Raw genomic sequence first — 25,697 nt, forward strand, 5'->3', positions numbered from 1 at the left:
TAAAGAGAAAAAAATGAATTTTTACTGCTGGCATATCAGTTTGGAGCTCCCCAAGGTGTTCATTTTTATAGAAGTCCTACAAATACAGCCAGCTATAGTAATTAGAGACATTTAAAGTTTTTCCCCCCCCTCCTGGTTATTGCTGGCTTACAGATCTACATATTATCCTTAATTCAACAACTATTATATTTATTTATCATAAGTGATATGTCTATTTCTAAGGGCTCTGTAAGTTTATTCAATAGAAAATAATGTCAAATCCCAATTCATTATGGGCTGATACAGTCCAGCGGATGCATACTTACGATGTGTAGTAATGCATAGTTTGGTGTGAGAAATGTGCATTTATGTGCATTTGGGTGGAAGGGCCAGAAAATAATACAGCTTGCAGTAGCATGTCAAACATCTGGAGAAGCTCTTCTGAGGGACTGAAAATGACTGGGACAGTTATGAGGCAACAATATATGGGCAGGTGGACATACACAGAGCCAGAGCGGTGCAGTGCAGCTGAGAGATTGGTTTAAGGCTCCTGTGACAAACCTAGTCCCTAAAAATGCTTGTTGAACAGTACTCCTGTTGTGAATTTCTTCTTTAATGGAAGACGCATTTGGGGTTGTATATTCAGAGCATATGCTGTTTTCATTCTGAACTTTCATTAAACCTCAATACTTTTCTCTGTTCTTTGTGTGAGCAGCGAGCTGAATCCAGGAGGCTTGGTCTTCATGCAAGGAAGAAGGTGGAGATGGTACTTTGTAGCTGGTATTAATTTTCCACCAGTCTTCCAGAAGGCATATGGATGAGACACAGAAATTACTTTTCTACAGACTGATAAATAAGAATGACCGTGTCAGTGGCTGAGAAAAGCTCAGCATATCTCTTGCTAAATGCTCACTAGTGAGAAAACAGACAAGTTGAACCCTCCTTCAGGCTGTTAGTGTTACTGTTACTGCTAGAATATGGATATAGGTCACTTCGTATATAGAAGTCATTGTGGCTCTCAGCATCTTGTTAATATGACCACATTAAAAATAGTTGGTTACAGCAAAACTGATCACAATTCTGAAGACATACTGGATAATAGCAACTGCAGTGTATTGCACTGGGTTCCTCATTCAGAAGACGATGGATGAAACATGTCTTCATGACCTGGTCCTGTACTCACATGCCTGAGTGAAATGTGTCCATAAGTGTTTGTGTGATGAGACTTTATGTCAGCATGTTTTCCTTAGGAGTGCTTGACCTGTGTTTCTTCTTGCTGGGAGAATTAAAACAAGCTCAGTTTCTTAATGGATTTGGAAAACGGATGACTGTCTCGTGTTTCTCACAATTTATGAGCCGGCCTGATACTTGAAATAAATAGGCAGGGCTGGTGTTAACGTAGTATAAAACTCTGAGCAAACCTTGGTACTGTATTTTTGCCCCTCTTAATCAGTTGTTTTGCTTTCTTGATCTCCATGAGTCACAATGATCCCTTGCAGAGATTCCACCCTCTCTTCTACTATCCTAGAGATTTTCTCACTTCTTTAGTCTGGGACTCCCTTCAAGGTCCCTACTCCAGATGCAAGGTTCTGATAGTGCTGACAAAACAGCTGCCAGCTATGCTCTGGGGCAGTAGCTGTGTAGGAGGCGATTTTACATTAATAGCTCAGTGCTACAAACACTGGCATCAGCTGAATGTGAGTGCATATTTGATATAGTCCCAGTGGAGCAATCATCTGATGAGTAGTAGCTTGAAAAGAATCTTCAAAACAGAGGACACTGAGTCATTCACTTTGATTGCCTATAACCTTGATTTAAACTGCTCAGGTGCAGGACTGTGACTGAGCAATATGATCCATTTTTAAATTACAGTTAAAGGTTTTAAAACAGATTCTGAGTTCAACAAGCCCTCCCCCTCACTTGATTATCAGTGATTTATACATATATAATGACTTTAACTGACTGAGAGGGTAATTTATGTCATGACATGCATGATATATAGATCTAAATAGACTAAATGGGGGGGGGGGGAAAGGAACCATCTGCTCCCTAGGAAACTGTTGTCAGAAGGATTCAAGAACTGTTTGAAAAATGTGGCAGGAAAAGCAGGAATAAATTTATATGAATTTCTTGTAATATCTAGATGATATGCTTACTGGGCATACACAATCCTACAAACATGATTAGGAATTCAAATTTTTAAGCTTTTGCAATACTTTGCAGTCTGTTTTTACGAACGTATGTGATGCCAATTATGCAATTCTGACAAATTTGCCTTTTGCCTTGATGTTCACACTGCCCATGGGAAACATTCATTGGCTGGTTTGTCCATTTACAGGATGGATAAAGAGATTCCAAGACCTTGCTATTCAGGTTTGCACACAGCCTGCACTGAAAAAGGGAAAGGGAAAACAGGCTTCTATTTAGGGCAGCATTTAAACGCAGAAGTGTTCTCTACACCACACACCAAATGGCTATGAGGCTCTGCCAGGGGGAAAATCTCCTTCTGCCTTCCTCTTGCACAATATGAGCAAGCCAACCGTAAGAAAAACACTTAACATGTATTCTTAAATGTACACATGCAAATGCGTCTGATCTGCAGCTGGACAACTCACGCATGCAGAGTGAGATAAATGCATGGCACCTGTGGGAGCGGGGCTTAACCTCTGATTGAAGGGGAGAAAACATACAATATGGGTAGCACTGGTAGCAATAAAACACAGGTGGACAACTGAGTGGTCCAGGAATTACACAGAAGCACTTGCAACTTCTTTTACATCCTGTTTTTTTTTCACAAGACAGATAGTTCTTAAACGCATTTGCAGCAAGTTCACTATTTACACGAGAAGGCACTTCTGGCCGTGGCTTTAAAGCCATCCTTTCCAGGACCCCGCCGCCGTTTTCTCCAGCACTCCGCCACCACACGCGGAAAAAACCCATCAATCATCCTCGACGCGACGCCCGCGAGGAGCCCGGCCTGCCCGGGCCCAGCAGGGGTCACTGCTGCCGCGGCGCGGGGCGCGGCCGGGCGGGGCGGCGGCGGGCAGGGCGGCTCTGGCTCTGGGCTAGAGCCGGGGGGGGGGACGCTCCGCGAGCAGCGCCGAGCGGCGGGGCAGCGCTCGGCGGACAGGTGCCGTCTGCGGCCTCCGCACCGGACCCGGCCGCCCGCGGCTCCGTTAGAGCGGGCTCAGCGGGCGCAAAAGCCGCGGCGCTGCCTCGGCGGCCGCTCCACCCGCACAAAGAGGCAGCGAGGGAACGTGCGCGCACGGGGAGGGGGACGGGCGGGTGGGCGGCTCGGCACCTCCCCGGGGCGGCGGCGGAGCGCCGTGACAGCGAGGGCCGTGCCCGACTCCTTCCTCCGCAGCTCCGCGTCTGCCTCTCGGCGGAGAGCTGCGCGCAGCCCCGTCCGAGCGCTCCCGCGGGGATGGCCGCGGCGGCGGGCGGTCCCGCGGGGCCGGGCGCTGAACTATAGCGGCCCCGGCCTGCAGCAGACGCGGCGGGGCGCGGAGCTCGAGGCGGCCCTGCCCGGCTGCGGCTCAGCCCTAATCGGCCCCCGGAGCCCAGCAGGCATGGGCTGCTTCTGCGCCGTCCCGGAGGAATTCTACTGCGAAGTTTTGTTCCTGGACGAGTCCAAGCTGACCCTCACCACGCATCAGCAGGGCATCAAGGTGAGGGCGGGCGGCGGCGCTGCCTCGCGCCTGGTCGTGCGGCCGGGAGGGGTCCCAGGGATCTCGCGGGAGGCGAAAAAAATTATGGGGTGGCTTTGGTTGTGGTCTGGTGAGGGACGGGTGGCCCGGGAAGACGCGCGCCTTGGAAAGCTGTAGGATTTCAGTCAGCAGGTGCCGGACAGCGCGGAGCACTCCGGATTCTCCACGCGAGTGTTTTCCTGTACGTGCCGCAGAGAAGAAGAAATACAAGAGTGCGCTGCGCAGCCCCCCTGAGCCCCCGTTCCCGGCGGTGCCTCCCTGGCCCCCGGTAGCAGCAGCCCCCTTTGGCGGTGGCTGATGGCTCCCCAGCCCGGCGCCGGGCCGGTCCTGCCGGGCTCCATCGCGCGGCTTTGCGCTGCGGCTCTCCACCTCGCGCTGCCGAGCCCCAGCAGAATGAGTGGAAGCCGAGGTTTTGCTGAAGGCCTTTGACTTGGTCGGGTTTGGGTAAGACCGGAAACAGCAAAATGGTGCGTCTTGGACACTTTAAGCACAACACGAGGTCTTGGAAATATTAGCAAAATAGCTTGAATCAGGAAATCAAACAAATGACAGAAAATAACAGTTCATCTAATTTGATTCTGGAAAACGGATGAGACAATTCAAAGAATACACAGTTTTTGCTTGGGTAGCCTGTATGTGTCAGCTCCAGTGACTGAAGTTTACTGGAGCAACCGGTAAGCTGGTTGAAAAGAAAGGAAAGGAGGAACAGAGAGCCTGTAATTAACAGTATAAATATAACCATAATCTTTGGCATTACCAGCTCTGTGTGTACAGAAAACTTTCATGCTTTGCAGAACCCACAACCTGCAGATACCTCAAAAATCTAAGCTTAGTGCAGAGGAATAAGCAAATTGCAATGATACTGGAATTCAGTACCTACCTAAGGTCTTTCAGATGTGAGCTTTGACACATCTGAAAAACTTGTCTGTGCAGTCACGGAAGAATATTTGAGGAATAATCTGCAGAAAAAAGTCCAGAAATAGTCTTGTAGTTAGCTTCACAAATCCAAGACCTGAAAGGTGGTGGTTCTGTGCAGTGTCTGACAAAATCGTCCCAAATGTAGGAAAGGGTCTAAAAAAGGCACAACTCTGCTTTAAGAATCTGAGACTTGAAGTGCTGGGAATGGTCTTGTTTCAGATCAGGGTGTGGTTTCCTGCCTTTGTTGCTGTGACCTGGCTGTGGTGTGATGCTGAAGATTTGATCCCTTCCACCTGCGCCTTCCCAGTGTTGAATTCCCATTCACTGAATTGTTGAATTCCCTTTCCCATGGAGCGCTTGTGGAGTGAACTGAAACAGTTTGTGGGTTTGACAGAAAAGTAATAGTTGGCTAATATTGTACAGTCAGCACAAGGGATTACAACTTCGGGAACTTCAGGGAAAGAAAAATTTATTTATTTATTTATTTATTTAGCAGTCTTTTTGTTAGAGATTTTTTTTTATTTTTATTTTTTTTAGATTTAATTTGTACAATGTGAAACCAAGCCCTGGTGCTCCAGTTCCATGAGCAGAAGGGAGCTGTGCAGCTCTCTGACCTCGTCAGTGGTTTCTACCTTTGTGTTATTTCTCTGTTGTGTTTGTACAGCTGTGTGTGAAGAGCAGTGCATGTCTAGCTGAAGAGCAGCCATCACTTTTTCTACGTTAGTCCTCAGTTGGATTCTGGTCCTCTTTAGAACAGAGGGTAGAACCAGAAACCAGAGGGTTTATGCTACTTTAAATTGCTTTTTTTCTGTGATTTTCCACTGAAGTTGCATGATTAATTTATAGAAAAAAAGATCTTGCAATTTGACAAATTCTGACAAATTTGATGCTTTAAGCAAGAGATAAACCAGTTATATAACTTTGCTGAATGTTTTGTTTGTTGGCATACAAACCTCTAAAAACGCATTCTTAGTGAATCTGTTTTTGCAGTATTTCAGCTTCAGCACCAGGTATGGATTATGAGTGTTTTTATGTATTTTATTCTAAAACTAAGATTTCCTTCTTTCTTCTGTTTTCACATGTTTAATGGGGTTTATAGTCACCCAGGAAGCTTACGGCTTTTGTAAAATTTTGCAAATTGTTCTCAATTACAAAGGAAATTTTTAGGTGGTTATAAAAGTGACACTATTCCATCCTTCTGCCCTAAGTATTTGCAATGTACTGTCTGTATGTATACCTGGTGGATTTAATGGTGTTTTCTTTGAAGGGTGACAGGCTAAGTCTGTCTCCAGGAGCTCTCAGCAACATTGCTGTTTTTGTCAATCTGAAATAAAGGCTTGAAGCAGATACTTACTGTGGAAGTTTGAAAAATGTTTTACTTGATTTGCTTGACACTTAAATCTGTCTTGATGTATTTGACAGCAACTATATGTAACAAAATATAACATTTTTTGAGTTATGAACTCTATTAATGTACTCTCGATACAGAACAACTATGTGTGAACTTGATTGAAACACTGCACAGGGCTGGTGGGAGAATAAGGCTCTCAGAGCTGGCCATCCTCTATGGATTTTTGAGGACTCCTCAGGGAAAGAAGTCTGCTTTTCTTGTACGCAGGCAGGGCAAGATGAGGTGCAAGGAGATCAAGCAACTCTCCAGGGTCTTGCAGCAGGTGGGCCAGCATCTAGCCTTGCACAAGGTCACTGGAGCCTGAGGCCTGGGCCTCACCCCTGGCAGTGCTCAGGTGATCTCTTCCATGTTGCAGCTCTGAATGGCTTTTGCTCCTCATGGTTTTCCATGTTTTTTCACTGCTGGCCACGCTGTCTTGCTGTTCTCTCTTTATATCTTTGCGGTGTCAGGTGAGGGTAAGTGTGGAAAGGTGCAAATTGGTTCTCCAGCTGTCAGGCTTACAGTAGGCTGATAACAGCTACAAAATCAGGAAATCAAATATTACATAGCAGTTTCTGTTTCCCTGTAGCCCATTGTCTGAGGGAGGTATTTGGGAGAGCAAGTATTTTGAGACAAAAAGGCAATGGCATTTTTTAGTCCAGACAGTTTGGGATTTGAAAGAGTCTATTTGCTGTGTTCTGGTACTGTGTGCCTGATGGAGGCATATGGTGCAAATTGAGGCATCTGTTCAGGCTCGTGTATGGAGCCCTAACAGTGGTGTTTATGACACTAGTTAAGAGATTTTAATAAAACTCATTACTAACAAGAATTACTTGGTAATTGAAACAATTTTTTTTTTTTTTGCTTTTCCAGTACTATTATTTTAACCTGTCATCATACAGATCGAACAGTAAGTTAGGCAGCTTTATGCAAAGCGGCATCTGGTAGGCACTTTTTATTCGGTGGAGTTACAGGCCGTGTCAGTAGTATTCTGATACGATGTCTGACTATGGATGGATTTTGTATGTCACACACATTGGCTCTATTAAGAGTAATTGTCACTGAAGCTGTGTTTTATTGAACCATTTGCATTATTGGGTGTCGAGGAAACTCTGTACTGCCTTGAAAATTCTGCTGTGACTCATGCTTGTAATAACCTTTTGCAGAAAGATTAGCTGGTTTTTTTCACTCCCCCTTGGAGATCTCTCTTTCTTTTTAAATCTGAGCACTTTAAATTGTTCATGCTTGCAAACTATAACACACAAAAAAATGTGGGTGTACCTTTGGCATAAACTAATTTAGTTCTAGGGTTCACCAGTAAATACGTATTTCTCCTGATATAAACACTTAGTGAATACACATGCTAGCAGAGCATAGATCCCTGCAACTAGGAAGATCTCATCGTTTGCTAGTGATTCAACTTGAGAGTCAGCACTGAAAATCATATTGGCAGTCATTAGCTATGTGAATACGGGACATGTTCTTAGTGATAATAATTTCTGTTATGTTTCTGTGTCTTTCAAAAAGCATGAAAGACATGCTTTCTGTTATAAATTTTTTTCCTTACGCAGGTACACTGTTTCAGAAAGCCTAAAAATCTTTTTAATGATAGATTGCAGCTGCTTTTGACCTATAGAAATTTTGGTTTGTGCTGTTAAAGTGCAGTATGAAAACTCAAGCACATTACATGTGGCTGTTCTTTCCTTTGCCTTGGTTTGAATGGATTGAGAGATGTTTTCAATCCAGACTCTTCTAGATGTTCAGTGTGTTGTAGAGGAATGTTCAGAATTCTTGTGGAAAGGATAGTTAACAAAAGTTAAACCTTTGTTATCACAGTATTTAAAGAACAGAATTTTGAAATCTTGTTCTTTTTAAATTGAAGCAATATTTAGAAAAACTCTTTCCAAGTCTTGTTTGAAACCTTATCATTTCTTTTCTTCATAAAAACCGCAGGATTCTGTCAGTTGTGCATATTTTGCTTGTCAGCGGGGAAGCTAAACAAACAGTCTAAACAAGATCTAACTGTGTATAAATACATGATTTTCTTCAGAGATGTGGTATCACTAAAGATGTTTTCTAATAAAAGCTACAAAAATATTTCTAAGAAAAAATGTGAATTATTTGTATTCCATAGCACATCACATGAGGAGGATTCTAAATTTTTATCTTTTTATTATGGATATAGAAAAGGATGAAGAAATGTGATTGTGCACTGTGTGCAAGATGGCACATGTGGAATTGTGTGGTGTTCCAGTGCTCCAACTGAAAAGAAATGAAAGGAACAAGAGGATTCACATACCTTGCTATTAAGCACTTCTCAAAAATCACTCATCACATATATGAAGTAGATTACTAATTTTACTGAGGTCTTTGCAGATGGGACCAGCAAAATACTCTGGGGAGCAACCAGAAAATAAATGAACGCTGAGATACTGTTTTCCCTAGGTGCATTTAACTGAATTAATGAAACCAGCATGACAGCATGAAGGAAATCCATTGACTTTTAAATGAAGTTACCTCTTAGTCGCCCTGAGATTCGAGCAGTAATATTGTCAGAGGAGTCTGTTCACTGGTTTCAATGAGTAATAATTTCTTTAATATAAATAATATAATCAGAGCAAATGTGAAGTTTGTGAGGCGGTGGTCTTATTAAGCTTCCTTTTGGATTTTGGTAAACTGGAATTAGCATTTCTTGTATTGGACTACTTAGTGTAGTTAAATGCCATCTGTTGATATTACGTTTTATGTCCAGTTCTCAAACTGAATTTACTTGCAGAATTGCTACCCTTCCTCTTGCACTCAGGAAAGAAAATTGCTGGGAGCTGGAACCGCTTGATATCAAAGAAATTCTTAGACTAAATAATTGGGATCATGCTTCAGAAAGATAATTTAACTAATAAGTTGCTGGGTTTTTTATTGTTGTTGTTATTTCATGCTGTATAATACATGTTACCAAGGTGCTATTAAAAATGTGTGAAAAAGTAAGCGGTTACATATTGATCATGTTGCCCCATTAATGATACTAATATTTTTGGTAGAAAGATGTCAGATTACTGCTTTAGTCTCCTTTCTTGTTTCTTGTCCTCCGTTGTTTTTTGTTTTTGTTTTTCTTCAAATAGTATTTTCCTCAAAATAATTGCCTTTTTTGATAGTGATCTTACAGGTTTATTTGCTGTATTTTCATCACAAGTGAGATCTTTACAGTCAAGTAATGTTTCAAAATCTGAGTAGACTTTTGTAGACTGCATTTTAGTACATTTCAGATCTTGTACTTACTGTGTATCAATTCAGTTTCATAATTTAAAATCAAGATTGTAATTTCTGTGTTGATCGTGCTTTTGTTCCCGCTTCTTCCTTTGTATTCTTTCTTAGTGGTGGTTGAACCCTGCAGGCACAGGGGTCAAAGGGGCATGCCTGGGGTTGCCACATGCTATTACTTAGAAGTAGAAAGACAACAGAAACATTGCAGAATGAGAGCTGGGCTCTTTTGGTTCTGTTGCGCTTTTCAGAGGGGAGCCTGTCTATTATTCCAAGTGGGAGCATGCCCTTTAATCTCTGTGAGAAGGTTGTATTCTTTGGTTTGCATCCATAAGTACTGTGAGGTTATTAATTTTTTTAAAAGCTAAAATTTAAATAGTCATATTAGAGATTTGTGTCACTGTAAGGCAGCCGCACCTTGTTTTGTCTGCTGTGCCACTAGTTATGAGCTGACTGCGCTCAGTGAGTCCTGGGGAGGCAAGTGCTCACCTGTAAGAAAAAGGGCCAGGGAGGACCAGTCTAAGGTGGATACAGACCACAGGCAGATGTCATCACACTAGCAAGCGGATTTGCATTGTTTATTTGACTGAAAGGACAGCACTGGCTATGGAAAGGACAGAATTAGGAGTTGAGTAAAATTGGGAGTATCAGCGAGAGAGGAAAAGAAATGTGATGATAAGGGAAGAAACTTTTCAATCTAATAATTCTAATAGGTCCTTTCCAAAGCAGGAAATGAGAAACCTCAGTGATGTCTCTGAATTGACAGTATAAGCTGCTGTTACTTAAAAGAACAGTAAAATGTAAAACAGGGGTCATTCTTCACAGAAATCTTTAGGGACTGGAATGCCTTGTCAATATACAGAAAAAGGGTGCTGTTTTGAAGTTTGTTTCTTAAAAGTCTCATAGAGTTTTGGAAGGATTGCTTTTAAACAGTTCCTTCTTTCTCTTTGCCTCTGGTGATAGTTTTGCTGTTCTTGTCTTGGTGCAACGTGATGGAGATGCATAGATGTGGCAGACCATCTCAGCAGTCTACTGTTGTTAGTGTTATTTAATGAGGGGGATCCATTATAGTCTGTGAAAACTAACCTCTACTCCTACTTACATATTAAAAATATGGAATAAATTCACTATTTTATAGTCATGGATAATTACTAATGTGGAGGAGAAAGTGGGCTATATTTTGTGTAGTTTGTGTTTTTTTGTTTGTTTGCTTTTTGTCCGAATTTAGTCCTTACACTTGTTAGGGCCACAAATACTTCTTTGTACTGCAGACAAGAAAATGCTTTTTATTTGTCTAGGTCTAGTTAACAAAGTTTCAGATGGGTGGGTAACATCTCTACGTGGTTGAATGTGATGTAATAAGTGGCTCTGCAGTTTGGTATCTTTACTGTGTTCTCAGGAAAATGTGAACTAGGCCAAATAATTCATCTTTCAGTACACCATATGAGACAGGACACCCTTTAGCAAGGGAAAAGGAGCATCTTTTATTTCTAAGTGCATGAAAAATATTCTGAATACAGAAAATGACATGTAATTAGTGGTAAAATGTGGCATGATTACTTATGTGAGTAAGCACACATTTTAGTGCTTTGCAGAACAAAAGGCATTTGACTGTCTTGCAGATTAAGGCAGGTTAATCTGCACTGCACTGCACTGGACCTGGTTCTTGTTTAGCACGTAACTGTATTTCTCAGAATAACTTTCCATTTATTGCAGAGCCGTCTTTATAAGGGGCTATGCTGAGAACCCGCAAGGGTGAGTGTGTTTTAGTGTAAGATGTGTGATTACAAGGCATTGGTGAAGGTAACTACTCAGAATTCCAGAAGGAGGAAAAACACTTCTATGACAACAACTGCTTTTTCAGTTTTAATACATGTTGAGAAACCTTTAGATTCTCAAGTTTTCTGAGGCCATGCTTGTTCTATCTGAGATGACAACATTATGGATGGAGTACAAGGAGCCCCAGGCATTGTGGGCTCAATGGTCCTCAATGGACATATCTGTACCATGTTGCACGTAGCTCAGACCTTCCCCTTGGAGTTTTATTTGAAGTTTGTGTAATGCTGGGAGACAGCCTTTCATTTGCATAAATGATTTATTCATTTTATATGTCAGAATAAAAGAAAGAGCCAAGTCTCTGGCCATCATAGTTCTGATTTTCAGTGAGAGTGAGGAAAAAGTGATATGTATCAGGTGCTGTGAAGGTAGGTAATGTGGAAGACTGCCTGGAAGAACTGCAACTAGGCTGTTTATATTGAGGACCATACAGCAAATAGTCCTGACAACTATGCATAGACCTTTGTTTACAGGAAATTAAGGTGCTTTAGCATGGATTATGGGAGAGGAAAGGTAGCCTTAGTTCAGTAGTGGTGGTCAGGAGACAAACGCCTGGGGCAAATGAGGGGGAGATGCAAATTGATGGTGTGGTTATACTGGCAAAACACTTTTTCCAGATTGATGTTTCCTCTGAGAAAGAAGGAGAGAAAGCTACAAAAGCTTGTTATGAAACCTTTTGAAGAAGTACTTGGATGTCCTGACTTGCCCTCAGCTTTTTAGGTTTCATTTGCATCAACTGCTTTGGGCAGGGTTGACTTGAAGGTGTTTTTTAGTATTTTTTTTAAGGATTGAATAAAGCCCTAGCATTCAAAAGACCAAATGTTTTGCTTCTGCTTTAAGTGATTCTTCAGTCATATTCTTCCTCCCATTCTTTTTTTTCTATATAAAAATGTCCCAGCGTGACCTTTTCATTTTGTGTGCAACATTTGAGTTGCGTGAATGCTTCAGTTTACTTTTCAGTGTGTGCTTTGAATGTGTAGGATCATATTTAGAAACAAAAGCTTCTGATATCTTTCAAAGATACAGCATTATTCTGTATTACTATGAATAGTCTTCTGGTTTTCAGAGTTAACACTTGACAACTCTAGACTCCTTAAAATCACCTTTGCAAGCCCTTTTCCCCTTCAAAAGCAAGGTTTGTATTTTCACCTATCCCAGTGCTCCAAATAGATGTGGAGAAGATTTATTACAAAGAAAATGCTCTCAGCCCTCTGATTCCTTCAGTAATTCATTATTTGTGGGGTATTCTGGCAAAAGGTAGTACTCTTCCTTGGGCAGTGATCTGGTAATAGCATTTCTTTATCTTGTGAAAGCAATAGTGAGCTTACTAGAGCTTTTCTCTGATTTGAGAATAAATGGAGAATTTGGTTTCAATACAGTGAAAGCAAAAGATGTTTTAGCATGCTTCAGCACTGACTTCAAGCAGAGCCAAATTGGACCCAATTTTTCTACAGGCAGACTCAATAAATTATGACTCTTGAAAATAAAACATGTTAGATCTTGTTCAAAGATGTTAGATTATTATTCACATGAAAGAGACATACAAACTTTCTGCCTTTTCATTAAAAGTTAAATTTTTTTTTAGTCATCCTTGTCCTTTCTTTGGCATTCAGGTTTTAGGTCCAACTGTTGACAGCATGAAAGCTGTGCTTGCTGTTCTCAAGACTGACTCTTTATTCCATGATTGTGGAGCTGCTTTTTGTCTTTTCCGCTTTCTGCAGGGAAAGCAATTTTTGTGAGCTGATTTCTGAAGACTTTTCTTGAAGATGATCTGAAGTGCAAGTCATGTTAATTTACAAACTCCACTTTGTTGAACAAATACAAGTGAATAGAAGTCAGCATGGTGGGTCAGAAAAAAATCTTTCTGACATTGTGTGTATGTCTGTATAGAAATTAGAGGGGGGTCTTTGTGAAAGGAGGATGTTTAGGAGCTGTAATCTATAATGTCAAAAGGAGAGAAGTATCGCAAATGTTCTTTTCTTTTGTTGTTTTTCTTTGCATTAATTTGAATTGTAATAACCTCATTTTTTTCCCCCCTTGCAGAAGCTTGCAGAAGCTCTGTAAGAAGGCGTAAGTCCCACAGGAAGGCATGCTTCTGATTGGGCATACTTTGCTGAGAGGAAGACCTGACTAGGGGAAATTAAACCATATGAGTTCATTGAAAATGAACAGAAACTAGTTTTTCATTTTAGATGTCTTTTTTTTGCCCTCTTAGATATTCAATATCTTTATTTATTGCTCATGAGAATTATGTAGGTCAGGATTGAGGCTTTGCAGTAGGACACCATAGGTAAACCTCCCTACAAAATAATTAATTCAGAACTTTTCATAAGCAAATAATGCACTTAGAGAAACTCCTAAATCAAAAGGGTAAGTGGAATTTTCTTCAGTTTTATTTTATCCTACCAAGTGCCTTCTCTTGATGATTCAAAACATGTATTTTTTTTAATATGCCTGCTCTACTGTTGGAGCATGTTTAAGCATGCACTTGAGAAGTCACAAAAGTACAGGCCAGTATTCATTACTGTACTCAACTATCTTCTGAAGTTCTATCAGTGTGTGCAGTGTCCACCTCCTTGCTTTAACAGAGATTATTCTTTGTGTGTGTTTGTATAAAATCCACCATTTGGCTAATCTCATTCTGTGGAACTTGGTGCGAGTTTCTTTTGCCTTTGCTAAGGGTGAATTTAGTTCTTCATCTTACTACACTTGACATAAATTTCCGCAGTGACACAGTGTCATTACTGAAAGGAAAAGTACTTTATGGGTTGCTACTTACTGTGTGGTTTCTCAGGTTTGTTCTGATTTGTGTTTTATTTTGTGCATAGTGAAAGAATGTGGGATAAGAAAATTAACTTGGAACTGTAGCAGTTGAATTTTAAACATTGATTTCTGAGAGAACAAAAAACAAGATAATGTTCTTGACCTCATCAGAGCATGCCAAACTGGAAGCCTGCTGTCATGTACGGTAGCTAGCAAGGAGTACATTGCTTGTAAGAAGCAGGTGTGTGCTGTGGGTTCACCATGCATGCAGATGTGCTTGCAATTTGAAGTCAGTTTAGACCATTACTGGGCAGAGTTACAAGGAGCAGGAAACCTGATCTGGCTGATAGGCACTTTCAAAACAGCACAGCCTTGCAAAGAGGAAAAAAGGTCATGATGCAGGGAAAAGCACGATTCTTCTTAGCTCTTCTAAGTCTGAAACTGGAGTAGGGAACCAGACAAACTGTTTACAAGAAGTTGCAGTAGAGATTGTTCAAAGCGTACACAAAGGAAGTCTTGTGTTCTTTCAAGAGCTAGCCATTTTCTGTCGTGAAGAAGGGACCAAACATTTAATTAAACAGTACATTGACTATTAGTTTATGCTTTAGTATTCCTGATACATGAAGGTAGTTGTTCAAGTATACAGCTGTTTCCTCCTGTACACATTGGCACCTGAGTTTTTTTTTTTTTTTCTTTTTAGAATCATTTTTGGTCATGACAGCATGTTTGCAGATTAAAATGAAGGAGAAAAGAGGGCATGCTGTCAGTTCAAGGAATATTATCTCTATGCTGTAGGACGTCTGATTAGATTTGAGTTGTTCTTTTGACAGCATAAATTTTGTGGGTAAACAGCACTAGGCATTCGCTCCAAATAATAAGCATGTGGGATGGATGGATTGTGAAGAACTGATCTGTATTTACTTGCTGCAGGAATGTCATAGTTCTAGGTAAGGATGTTCTGTTTTTACTACAGAACATTTGTGAAGGTAAAAAGCTGTGAAAAGAATCTGTGCAGAAGCAAACTATTTTTTGCTTTCCTTAAGTGGGAAGGATAATAGGTTAGAAATACCAGTTTGACGGACTCCCTGGAGTGGGCTGGCAGGGAGATACGCTGTGACTACAGGAGCAGCTTGAAGGTTTGCAGGTGAGCCTGAAGATTTTAAGCATCTTCTGCACAAAGCTGCAGAAGTAGCTTGTAGCACCAATAGTTCTCACTAAACCATGTCCCTCATCACAATGTCCAAACGTTTCTTGAACACCTTCGGGGTTGGTGACTCCACCACCTCCCTGGGCAGCCCATTCCAGTGCCTGACCACTTTTTCAGAGAAGTAGTGTTTCCTAACATCCAGCCTGATCTTCCCTGGCGCAGCTTGAAGCGATTACTCTAGCCCTATCACTAGTTACACAAGTGAAGAGCTGACCCTACAACCTCCCTTCAGGTAGTTATAGAGAGCAATGAGGTCTCCCCTGAGCCTCCTCTTCTCCAGACTGAACAATCCCAGCTCCTTCAGCCGCTCCTCATAAGACTTGTGCTCCAGACCCCTCACCAGTTTCAGTGCCCTTCTCTGGACACGTTCCAGGGTCTCAATGTCTTTCTTGCAGTGAGGGGCCCAAAACTGGACACAGCACTTGAGATATGGCCTCACCAGAGCTGAATACAGCAGACAATCACTGCCCTGTTCCTGCTGGCAGCACTGTTCCTGATGCAAGCCAGGATGCCATTGGCCTTCATGGCCACCTGGGCACACAGCTGGCTCATGTTCAGCTGAGCATCAGTCAATACCCCCACATCCATTTCCTCTACACAGCCTTCCAGCCACTCCACCCCAAGCCTGTAGCTTTGCCTGGGGTTGTTGTGGCCAAAGTGCAGGACCCGGCATTTGGTCTTGTTGAACCTCATCCCACTGGCTTCAGCCAATCAGACATTCCTTTCAAGGGATTCAAAGGAATAAAAAAAAAAAAGGCAAGACAACAAAAAAAATGATACATTAAAAAAAAGAAGAAATTGAAAGGATTTGGCCGTAGTAAGGAAGATCCTGTTGATGTCTATTGTATCATGTAGTCATAGGCAGGAGAGGCATGATGTTTATTTTCAAAAGCGTTTAGACAAATGTGTCTTTCCAAAGCTGGTATTTCTAAAGATTATGTTTGGCACTAAGATAATTCGGGGAATCTGTCCTAAGACCTGAATTAACAGTTACAAAATAACTATCCATATATTATCACTTACATAAAGATTTCTTTACCATGCCTGGTTTTATGAGTGTTAGATCCATGAGCTAAAACTGGAAAGCAGTGTCTTAGCATAATGAGTTGGCATTTTCTAATTCAGTGCTAGAAACAGAAGTTACCAGGTTTTATGCTGTTAATATTATAAAACCAACAAACCTTCAGCCTCCCCTCCCCCCCCAGAAAAAGAACAACCCAAGAAACAAGCCAAAACCACACCGTCACCACCAAAAAAAAGAACAAAGCCCAATTCCACATAATTAAATGTGGATTTAACAGTTTTAAGGAACTGACACAAAGAAATGGTTGCCTCTAAGCAATACTGTAATTTTTCACATATGAACATATTAAAACTGTGTTTCAGAAGGGAGGTTTGACTATTGCAGAGTCATTTATGTAGTGATATGCAGCTGAAAATTGTCTGATTCAGGTGCTACTCTGTCTGAAATCAAGTACTTCAATATAGTATCTAAACCTTCAGTATAGTATCTAAACCTCTGATGTGTAGTAGTTCTGAGTTCTGCTCATTCTTAGAAGTTTCTACCTAAAAGTCTGGCCGAATGATCAAGATTACCAGTGTCAGCTGTGGTAGCTATCAACATTCAGGAATTGCAAATGTTTTCTAAGTAAATATGGTTTCATTACTTTTCACATGCCTATGTAGTTTGTAATAAATGTAGTTCTGCTCACATGAGTATCTTTTTAAAGATGTTTTGAGTTGTTTGGAAACATTCAAATCTGCAGTGTTGCAGTTGAATTCTTATACTGAATTTCCCTTCGGTGTTTTCTTCAGTACAAAGTCTTGGAATGTCTTTCCTGCTCTCATTTGAAATAATTAAAACTTTCTGTTGTCATGGTTGCAGTGAGGCACTTAATAGCACAAACCCTGCTGACTCTTAAAACCAGTAAGCCTGCATATTTGTATGAGGGAGCATGAAGGTAAAACAAGCATTATGATTTCAAGATTTTTTTTTCCTTGAAGCTGAAATCATCATTTCTCAGTGGCTAGGATTGCTTCTGTTGAGTAATAGCAGTAGAAGGGAATTGGATGAAAAGGATGTGTGATCAATTTTTTATAAATTGCATTAGATGAAGATGTTACAGATTTGTGGTTTGTTCTTTACGGTATTTTTTTCTCATCTGATCTGTTCTTGAAAACCTCTACCAACCTTCCAAGAGCAGCTTTCTGCAGCCTTCCAAGAGCTCAGCTGCAGTCCTTTGTTACTCTTCCAGTTAGAAAGCATTCCCTAACATCTAGCCAGGGTCACTTTGTTTTCAGTTAAGATACGTTCATTTCTTCCTAACTCCAGCAAGCCTGTGCGTAGAGTACATTTGATCCTTTACCTAACATGCTATTTTATAGTATGTTGGGTGATCTGAAGCAAGAAAATGCTGGACAGATTCGATCCTGGGTTGGGGCTGGTACTCTTGACAGTTGCCTGCCACCCAAGATGATGAAGGATGTGCTTATGTGGAGTATTAAGTTGTATTTAGATCTTCTTCATTGCCATAGTCATACTAATGTAATGCAAAATATGCATATCCCTGTATGGGTGCACTTATTTGAGAGGTAGAGTAGCAGTGTTGTTAAGCTGCTGCCTCTGTGGGTTATAGTTCTGCCCTGTTTTTCTGAGAGTCCCCAGGCAGAGAAGATTTAATCTGGTGACTCTATAAAAGCTTTGGCAACTTCTCCCTCCAAACCACAACACTCTTTTCAGATGTGTAGTGTTGTCATTGTGCCTTATGTTGGAAATCCCTGGAGCTGTTTGCAAACATCCTGCATTCCATCCTGCGTTCCAAGGCAGTTTTAGAGTGAGCAGGGCTGGGATCCAGGAGAAGTCTAAAATATGTGATGTGAAATAGCATCCTTAGTCAGATAATGGGGAGACTGAAAACTGTTAAGATTGGTCTGCTGGCTGAAGTGTTGAGATGGCTGGTGACTGAGAGGTGTGCAGTTCTTCCTCCTAGCAGTCTAGTCCTAGTGTCTGTATTGTGTCCTGGCACTGCAGAAAGGGAAGCTATTTATTTCTTGTATGTGGGCTTTTTTTCCTTGTTATTTTGACAGTTAAGTTTGAGAAGCTAAGGACTATTAGATGTATTCTTTACAAACCCCAGCATAGGGAAATTCAGTGTTATGGAAGTCTCCTCAGGCCTCTTCCCTGTAACTAAGGACGATGATAGAAGAGCAGACAAGGCAAGTGATTTGAAGGCAAGTAAGTACTGTGGTACTTTATATTTTAATTAAAATTGATCTTCCAAGGTGTCACTGAATTATCTAGATCAGTCTGTGTGCACGACAGGGGCAGCAGTCCTGCAAGCCCACCAGCCCAGAAAGGGAAAGGGAAAAAGGGGAGAGTGGGGAGATGGGAGCTGTGCCCAAGCACAGAACAGTGGCAACAATCTGAGGAGAAAAGTTAATTTTACTAAGTATGATATTGGAATGCAAGATAACAAAATATAATACAACATAATATAATGTATATAGTAAATACATTGTAATTGGAATTGAGGCTAAAAAATCAAAAAAGAGAGTGCCCAAAACCGAAGGCCTTACTCTAAACTGAAGGAGAAATGGCTGTGGAGCACAGCCACACACTGCCAGGCAGTGACAGAGTGCGAGTCCTGTGACTTGCCAGCTTTGTCTTCCCCTTGAGCACAAAGTCCTCTGGGATATGCAGTTATTCTCTTCTGAGAGCCAGGTGTTCAGAAAATAGGTGGTCCATGGAAGTGGGGCATTGACTCTTTTAACTCCCAGTGCTTTACACGATGTTGTGATGTGGAATACCAATAGAAAAAATCATGAAACCATGACACCAGGTGTGAGTCCTACTACTGTACAGTTCTTTTTTAGAAGTTCTAAGAGGATTTTGAAGACTTAACATGTTTTCAAGCAAAAGTCTGTGGTTTTATTTAACCTCAAAGATCTCAAAGATGACTGAAAAAGAGAACAAGCTCACATACAGAAGCATAGTTAAAAGTGGACAAATGAGCCTCATTACTAGCTCTGTCAACTTCCTGACCCTCTGCCTTGTAAAAAATGAAGTAAATGCCTTCTGTCAGAGATCAATTTCTCTCTGCAGGCTTAGTTTTTAAGTTTGATTTTGTGTACTGCTTTTTTAACATCTCCCTGATACTGTTGCATTGAGTGCCCATTCTCATTTCTAAAAGTTGCTATGAACGCACCTCCCAAAGAATTTTAGAAATATTTTAGAAAATGCATGGTTGCTGGAAGAGCCCTCTATGTTCAGGAAGTTTGTGTTAATGAACTTGTGTCATGTGCAGGTGAAGCTGTGTGTAGTTTGGGCTCAGGCTTTGAAAAAACTCCATTTGTAACAGCTTCTCATTAGGTGGTTCTCTTTTTTCGCATTTGCAGCATTCTCCAGTTTTGTGGTTTCAAGTAGTTGTTTTTCTTCTAGCAGCGTAATAGTAGTGTTAGCCACCTTTTTTATCAATTGGTATCCAGAGTTACAGAAAGCAGAAAAAGGTGTTGAATCAATATTTTTCACTGTTGTTCCAGTTTGAATTCAATTAAATTGAATTTCCATAGAAATGAAGAATAAATGTTGGTCTTTGTCTCCGAACAGACAGTGGCTTGCTGAGATGCTTGTATTCAGGGACAGCCTGCTTCGTGTTACCTATCTGATGAGTACCCCAAGGAAAGAGTATGTTTCTTAGCGCATTGCAATCGGGCTCTTCTGATCTGTCTCCTCTTCAGATCCAAAAATCCTGGGTGCAGTAGAAATATGAATGACATGATAGAGATGATATTCCCTTCCGTTCATGCCTCATCTTGCCTGAACTTGCTAGTATTTGTATCTGTGGCAGGATAGATGGAAAGGAGAGGAGGTATACAACAAAGACGTTGTAAAATTATTAATACTTGACTGAATTAAGAGGGGAAATGTTTCTGATTAAGAGTGAATGTGTTTTTTGATCTCTATCCTAATTATATCTGCATGTTTCTTCACTTCTGATTTGGCCTAGCCCTATCTAGGGTAGCCTGAGGACTGCTTTAAAGTGCTCCAGTTGGCTGTGATTCACAGGGAGCCATATGCCACCTGCTTGTGGTTGGAACAAGGCTTATCCAAGGCACACCCTCTCCCCACCCTCAGAAGGATCTGTGGGAAGGAATGTGTGGGAGCTGGATGTCTTGAGAAGCAGCTTGCTGGGGTCCACCAACATGGGGAGTCCCTAGCAGGGAACTTGCTGCAAGCTTCTGCTTCGAGCTAATTGGGATGCAGAGAAAAACAGAACTTCTGCTGACCTCCTTTAAACACCTTCACGTCCTCATGATGAAGGCTCTGAGAGCTACTATCTGAAGCCTTACAATTTTAAGGATGGCCATTATGATTTCACACAGAAGCTTGTGTGTTTTCTCAAGTACCTATTCTATTTAAAAACAACTGTTGAAACACTTCAGTTTGTAAGTCAGCAATGCAAATATTTTGTGACTGGATTCTTTGCAAAAATGTTAGTTACGCAGGCAAAAGAACCATATTCCAAAGAGATGTTTTTTTTGCCTTGGTTAACTTATAAAGAGTGAGTTTATTGTTCATGTTGCTGAAAAGATTTTTTCGTCATGCTGTTTTACTTAACTGAATGGTTATTAATAGTAAATTCAGTAAGTAATTACACAATATATTATGTAATAGTTTTTTCAGGTCATACTTTGTTCAACTGATGTGATTTTGTTATTTTTTCTCTACTCTGCATTAGAAGTGCTTCAAAAAAATGCTGTTGAATCTACTTTTCTTCCTACCTGCCCTTCAAAATGACTGTGTTATGGGGGTCTGTGGTACGAATGCCTGTGATGAGATGCTTTGTTGATGGTACAACTAATGCAGTCATATTTAGATTATAGTAGGAATTGAGGTGCCATTGTAAGAGTTTAGAAAAATAAACTTATTCCAATGCATTGTACTAGTACTAAGATAGGTGTTGGTGCACGGGCAATTGCTCTCTGCAGCCTTTCCAATGGACTCATCAGTGTACAAGATTCATATTAAAATATGTAATACTATTTTGCCGAATGTTAATTCCAATGCAGAACAAAGTATGTTTTCTTCTCTTTTCCCATCTTAACCTTTTCCTTTAATCCAGTTTTGTGTTGCAGAAGGCTGTTGCCAGCAATGGAAAAAATTCACTTTACAGTTCAGAAGATTAACTAGTAGTGAAAAAGTCATCAGCTGTCTGGTTCATAGAATCAGGGCTGGTTTAAGATTATATTGAACTATGATATTCTAAGGCATGTAGCAGAAAATCCGAAATGATATAAGTATTGATTGTAGAAATAAGTTCTCAGGATTTTTGAACATCTGAATGAGATCTGTGCAAAGTACTTGTGGAGTTTTGTAACTGGTTTGGTTTTACTGGGTAGTCACTTTAAGTATTACCCTGAAATTGAACAGAAGTAAGACGCTGTTAAATTCCTTGCGTAAGCATTTCCTTTCCATGATGGAGATGCAGTGGTGATGTAACAAAAAAAAAAAAATGAATACACAATCTGAAAAAGTCAATTAGTCATAAGCCAAACCCACTACATGACAGTTTTGACAGCATTTCTATTTGATTCAACTTGCTTACGAAGTTGTTTTACATTATTTCCCAAAAATCTTACTTTTCAACTGTAAGCTTGGTATGGATTAGAATATAATGCCAACATGGGGAAACTATGCCAGTGTGTTTTTTTTTGGCGTAGTAAAATAATTGTGTTAAATGGTAATATATTGAATCTGTATACTTGATTGTGTAGGAGGAACAAAATATAAAATGCATATTTCTTCAGTTTGTGAATGCTCTGGGCTTTCATACAAAACAGATATTCTGCAGTCATGCATAAAATTACTGAATTGCGTGTCTCTGTCTCTTTAATGTTGCTTCCTTTGATCTGACAAGTTCAGAAGCTTGCATGGTGAGCAGTTTAAAATTGTTTATCTTACAGTTTACACTGTAGTACCAGTAACATGCTGGCATTTTGTAGTTAAGGTTAGGCTTACTGGTGTCAGTTTAGTTATATCAGTTAATTTTTTCCCCCTCATTTTATATCTAGAGGAATTACAGTCCCACAAGTCCAATTCTAGTTATTGATAACAATAACAATACTCCCAAGGCAGAGGTGTTAAGATTGATGGGTAAATAGTGGAGTACAAACAGATAGTGGAGCACAAATAAACAGATGCATGTGCATTTTGTGTGTGTGCATATACTGTACATAAATGTGCAGTGTGTGTATAACATGAGAGTAATTTAAAGGTCAGAGCTGTTTCTTGAGAGATGAGTGGCTGAGGTGTGCAGTGTGGTGAAAATCTGCTGGACTTCTGTGGGCCATGTAACTTTGCTTGAAAGTCCAAAAAAAAGTTTTTGAATCCCTTGTAAAGGAGCTGAGGTTGCTCTTAATATGTTCACGAGTTAATCGACAGTGAAGTGAAATTTACAAATGTAAAATCCTCCTAATATGCAATATCATGGATCTTTTCTTACAAAAGATGTTGTAAATGTGAAGTACTGGAGTCACAGAATCATAGAGATTGGAAGTCATCATTGGAGATGATCTAGCCCCACCCGTTGCTAAAGAAGGTTCCCTACAGCAGTTTACATAGGAAAGTGTCCGGGTGGGTCTTGAATGTCTCAAAAGGAGACTGCACAGCCTCTCTGGGCAACCTGTGCCAGTGCTGTCACACTCACAGTGAAGTATGTTTTCCTTGTGTTTGTATGGAACTTCCTCTACTCCAGTTTGTGCTCGTTGATCCTTGTCTTGTTGCTGGGCGCTGCCAAAAAGAGCCTGGCCCTGTTTTCTTGAATAGTATTTTTATATGTGCTTTAGGTAAGCGTGGCACTCAGCACTGTGGCAACCAAGGAAATTACCACAAAATCCCTTCTGTTCCTTCTGGCTTTATTACCTGTTTCTCTGTTGTATGCATGAGAGCTCTTAGCCTTTTTTTCCCATGTATATTCAGTGATCTAGGTAGATGCTCAATTTTTGTCAATGAATGTTTTTCCACCTATTTCAAAAGGCTGTTTCCAGGTTCCATGCAGTTGAGGATGACCTTTGATAACCTCCACAAAGATGTTGAAGAAAAGGGGCATGGTGTTGGGGTAGAAATTTTAAAAGCTCTGTTCACATAATCCCAGATGAATTAGAATAGGTTGAAAAAGCTTCAAAATATTCTATGGGACCTTTTGATTAATCTAGCCACAATTGTGTACAGACACATACCATAAAGATTACTTAATGTAGTAATCATCTTTGTAAGCAGACTAACTGGACATATACCAACAGTATTTGAATCGAAAAGCAAATTTTAATACAATATTGTGTAACTGCATGAAGTTGCATTTTCAGCCATTGAAATCTTTAATGTGTTGTTGAACATTTTCCTGTGTCTTTTTCGGAAAATAGAATGACAGGATTTGCAGCAATGCTGTTCTGTTGTTAGTGATACAGTTGGTAAACACAAGCTATGGAATTTATAAATGCCCCAGAATAGAACTTCTGTATGGCTTATGTTGTTTGTTTATACTTTGTATATGGTTTATATAGATTTTTTTTCTTCATTGGTTTTTCTCCAGTGATTACTCTTCAGATTCCGTCTTTTCTACTGGCTGTTTTAAAATGCAATTACTCAGGCTCTTTTCTGGCATTGGATAGTACAGATAACTCCAGCTTTGTAGTATTGAACTTAAGATTCATTTCCATGTACTTCTGCCTACGACAAGGAAAAAAAAGTTATCAGGGAAATCAGGTCAGTGGAGATAAAACTGCTAACCTCAGTGACAAAACCCTCCTAATAGCAGGGAGTATGAAATCTCCCTGACAGCAGAGAGCTCATTTTTTTTTGGTTTTATGAACAGTGCTTACAGTGGATGTTTCAGTAGCCCAGGTGTGTTTTTATGCTTCATTTATGTGTGGGAGCATGCTGTGAGTAAAATTGAGCTCAGACTGGGAAGTTTTTGATGGAATCTGAATATTCCCAAGATTTACATTAGTGTAGTATTCATCAGTGGGTGTATAGATATTATCTAGATTTCACATAGTTTTGGAGCTTGTGAAGAAAATATTGCTGTTACAGTTCCAGGCTTGCGATAAGTTTTGTGGAGCATCACCATGGAAGTAATCTGTCTTGACGTGACTGCAGGGAGCCGGTCTTAGCTTGGTAAAGTTAGGTATGCTTCTGTCGGTGTCACAAATGAACATGGCCTTGGCCAGTGTTAAAAGTGCAGTCTGAATCTGTTTCGTAGGGCTTTGTTATGCTGCTGGTTACCAATATGTTGGTAACCCTCTAGCAGGGATTTTTTTTTTTTCCTGACATCTTTTACTTAGGCAAACAGGAGCGGCCAGAAAAGCCTCTCATTCTGGTCACTTTTGAAAAATTACTTTGTTCTGTATTCTGTGTGTGGAATGTTAGACTAGCTAATCTTTCTGCCTGTGTAACAGCAGCAAACAGTGGAGAAAACAGATTTGTGAGATGGCACAGGATTCTTGCCTTGCAGACTCTGAATTATCACATAATCACAGAGTGGCCCGGGTTGGGAGAGGCCTCAAGGATCACGCATCTCCAACCTCCCTGCAATTAGTGTGGTGGGAATATAAAGCTAGTCCAGCCTGTGTTGTGTACTTCACCTGAATGGGAGTGTTCTGTAATTAGACTTACATGCTGTTCCTAAGGGGAAGTAAAAGCTAAGCTTTTAAAGCCAGCTATGAATAAGTGGCACAATAAATGGGTGCCTGACAGGCTCTTTCTCTTGTGCAAGGCATGTTGGTTGCTGCTTTGTTCCTGTTTGATTCCCACTCTCTTCTTACCTTCTGTATTTTTCTTCTGTTTTTATTTGGTGTTGTGTGTGTATGTGTTTTGCCTTTTTGTATCCTTGCCTTGATAGCTTGCAAGCTCTTGTTGCATGGAGTGTTTCTCAAAAGTTGTGAATGAGCAGATCATTCTACGGAATAAACAACTGCACAGCAGAGATCTCACAGCATTGTACAGGATGGTAGGGGATGAGGCACTGTGAGTGTGTTCACAGCTTCCAGCAAAAGTGCAAAGCTGTGTGCTGCTTCCAGAAGGTAGGCACTAGGGCTGCCCCATGACTCCTGGTAGGCAGGAGGAGGTAGAACCCCGAAGGTGCCTGCTTGTTTGTATGGGTAGTGTCTGTGGTGAGCAGAAAGAAGGACCATTCCATCTATCTCTTTCTCTGCTCTTACTCTGTAGTGCATCTGTGGTATTTTTCCTCCTGATGTAGCTCCGGGAACATCCACCCTTCAAGTTAACATCTCTGTTCTCTCATATTTGAATAAAAAAAAGATTGAAAGAAAAAATTCTCAAAGATTGAAATCTTCCGAATCTTCCATTTGTTCTTCAACTACGTTAAAAGTGCCCCTCAGCTGCTGTGTGTTACACTGCTTATCAGTATGCAGGACCTTGTGTGTGACTGTTTTATATACACCTCCAGATCTTTTGGTCTCTGCTGTCTGACATTTGAGCAAGAGAAAACTGAAATTTTGCAAGGTCAATTTCCCATTCACTTTGCCACAGAGATTGCACAAAAAGGGAGTCCTTGTGTTAGTCTTTCCAGAATTGGAGTACTGTTACCAAATACTGCCTTTAAGTAGTCACCCATATGTG

The 25,697-nt window shown here is 40.7% G+C and overlaps 1 protein-coding gene across 2 annotated transcripts in view; it reads left to right on the plus strand.

Annotated features, from left to right (window-relative positions):
• The first annotated feature begins 3,350 nt into the window (after positions 1–3,350).
• EPB41L4A (erythrocyte membrane protein band 4.1 like 4A) overlaps positions 3,351–25,697 on the plus strand; it is a 133,613-nt gene continuing 111,266 nt past the window's right edge. For both annotated transcript variants that reach the window (XM_052701008.1, XM_052701009.1), the window contains exon 1: positions 3,351–3,647. In XM_052701008.1, coding sequence (XP_052556968.1) covers positions 3,549–3,647 — 99 coding nt within the window. In that variant the 5' untranslated portion in view covers positions 3,351–3,548. The remainder of the gene's footprint in view (positions 3,648–25,697) is intronic.

The sequence above is a fragment of the Tympanuchus pallidicinctus genome, unplaced genomic scaffold (assembly GCF_026119805.1).
Source record: "Tympanuchus pallidicinctus isolate F22 unplaced genomic scaffold, pur_lepc_1.0 scaffold4, whole genome shotgun sequence".
Taxonomy (NCBI): Eukaryota; Metazoa; Chordata; class Aves; order Galliformes; family Phasianidae; genus Tympanuchus; species Tympanuchus pallidicinctus.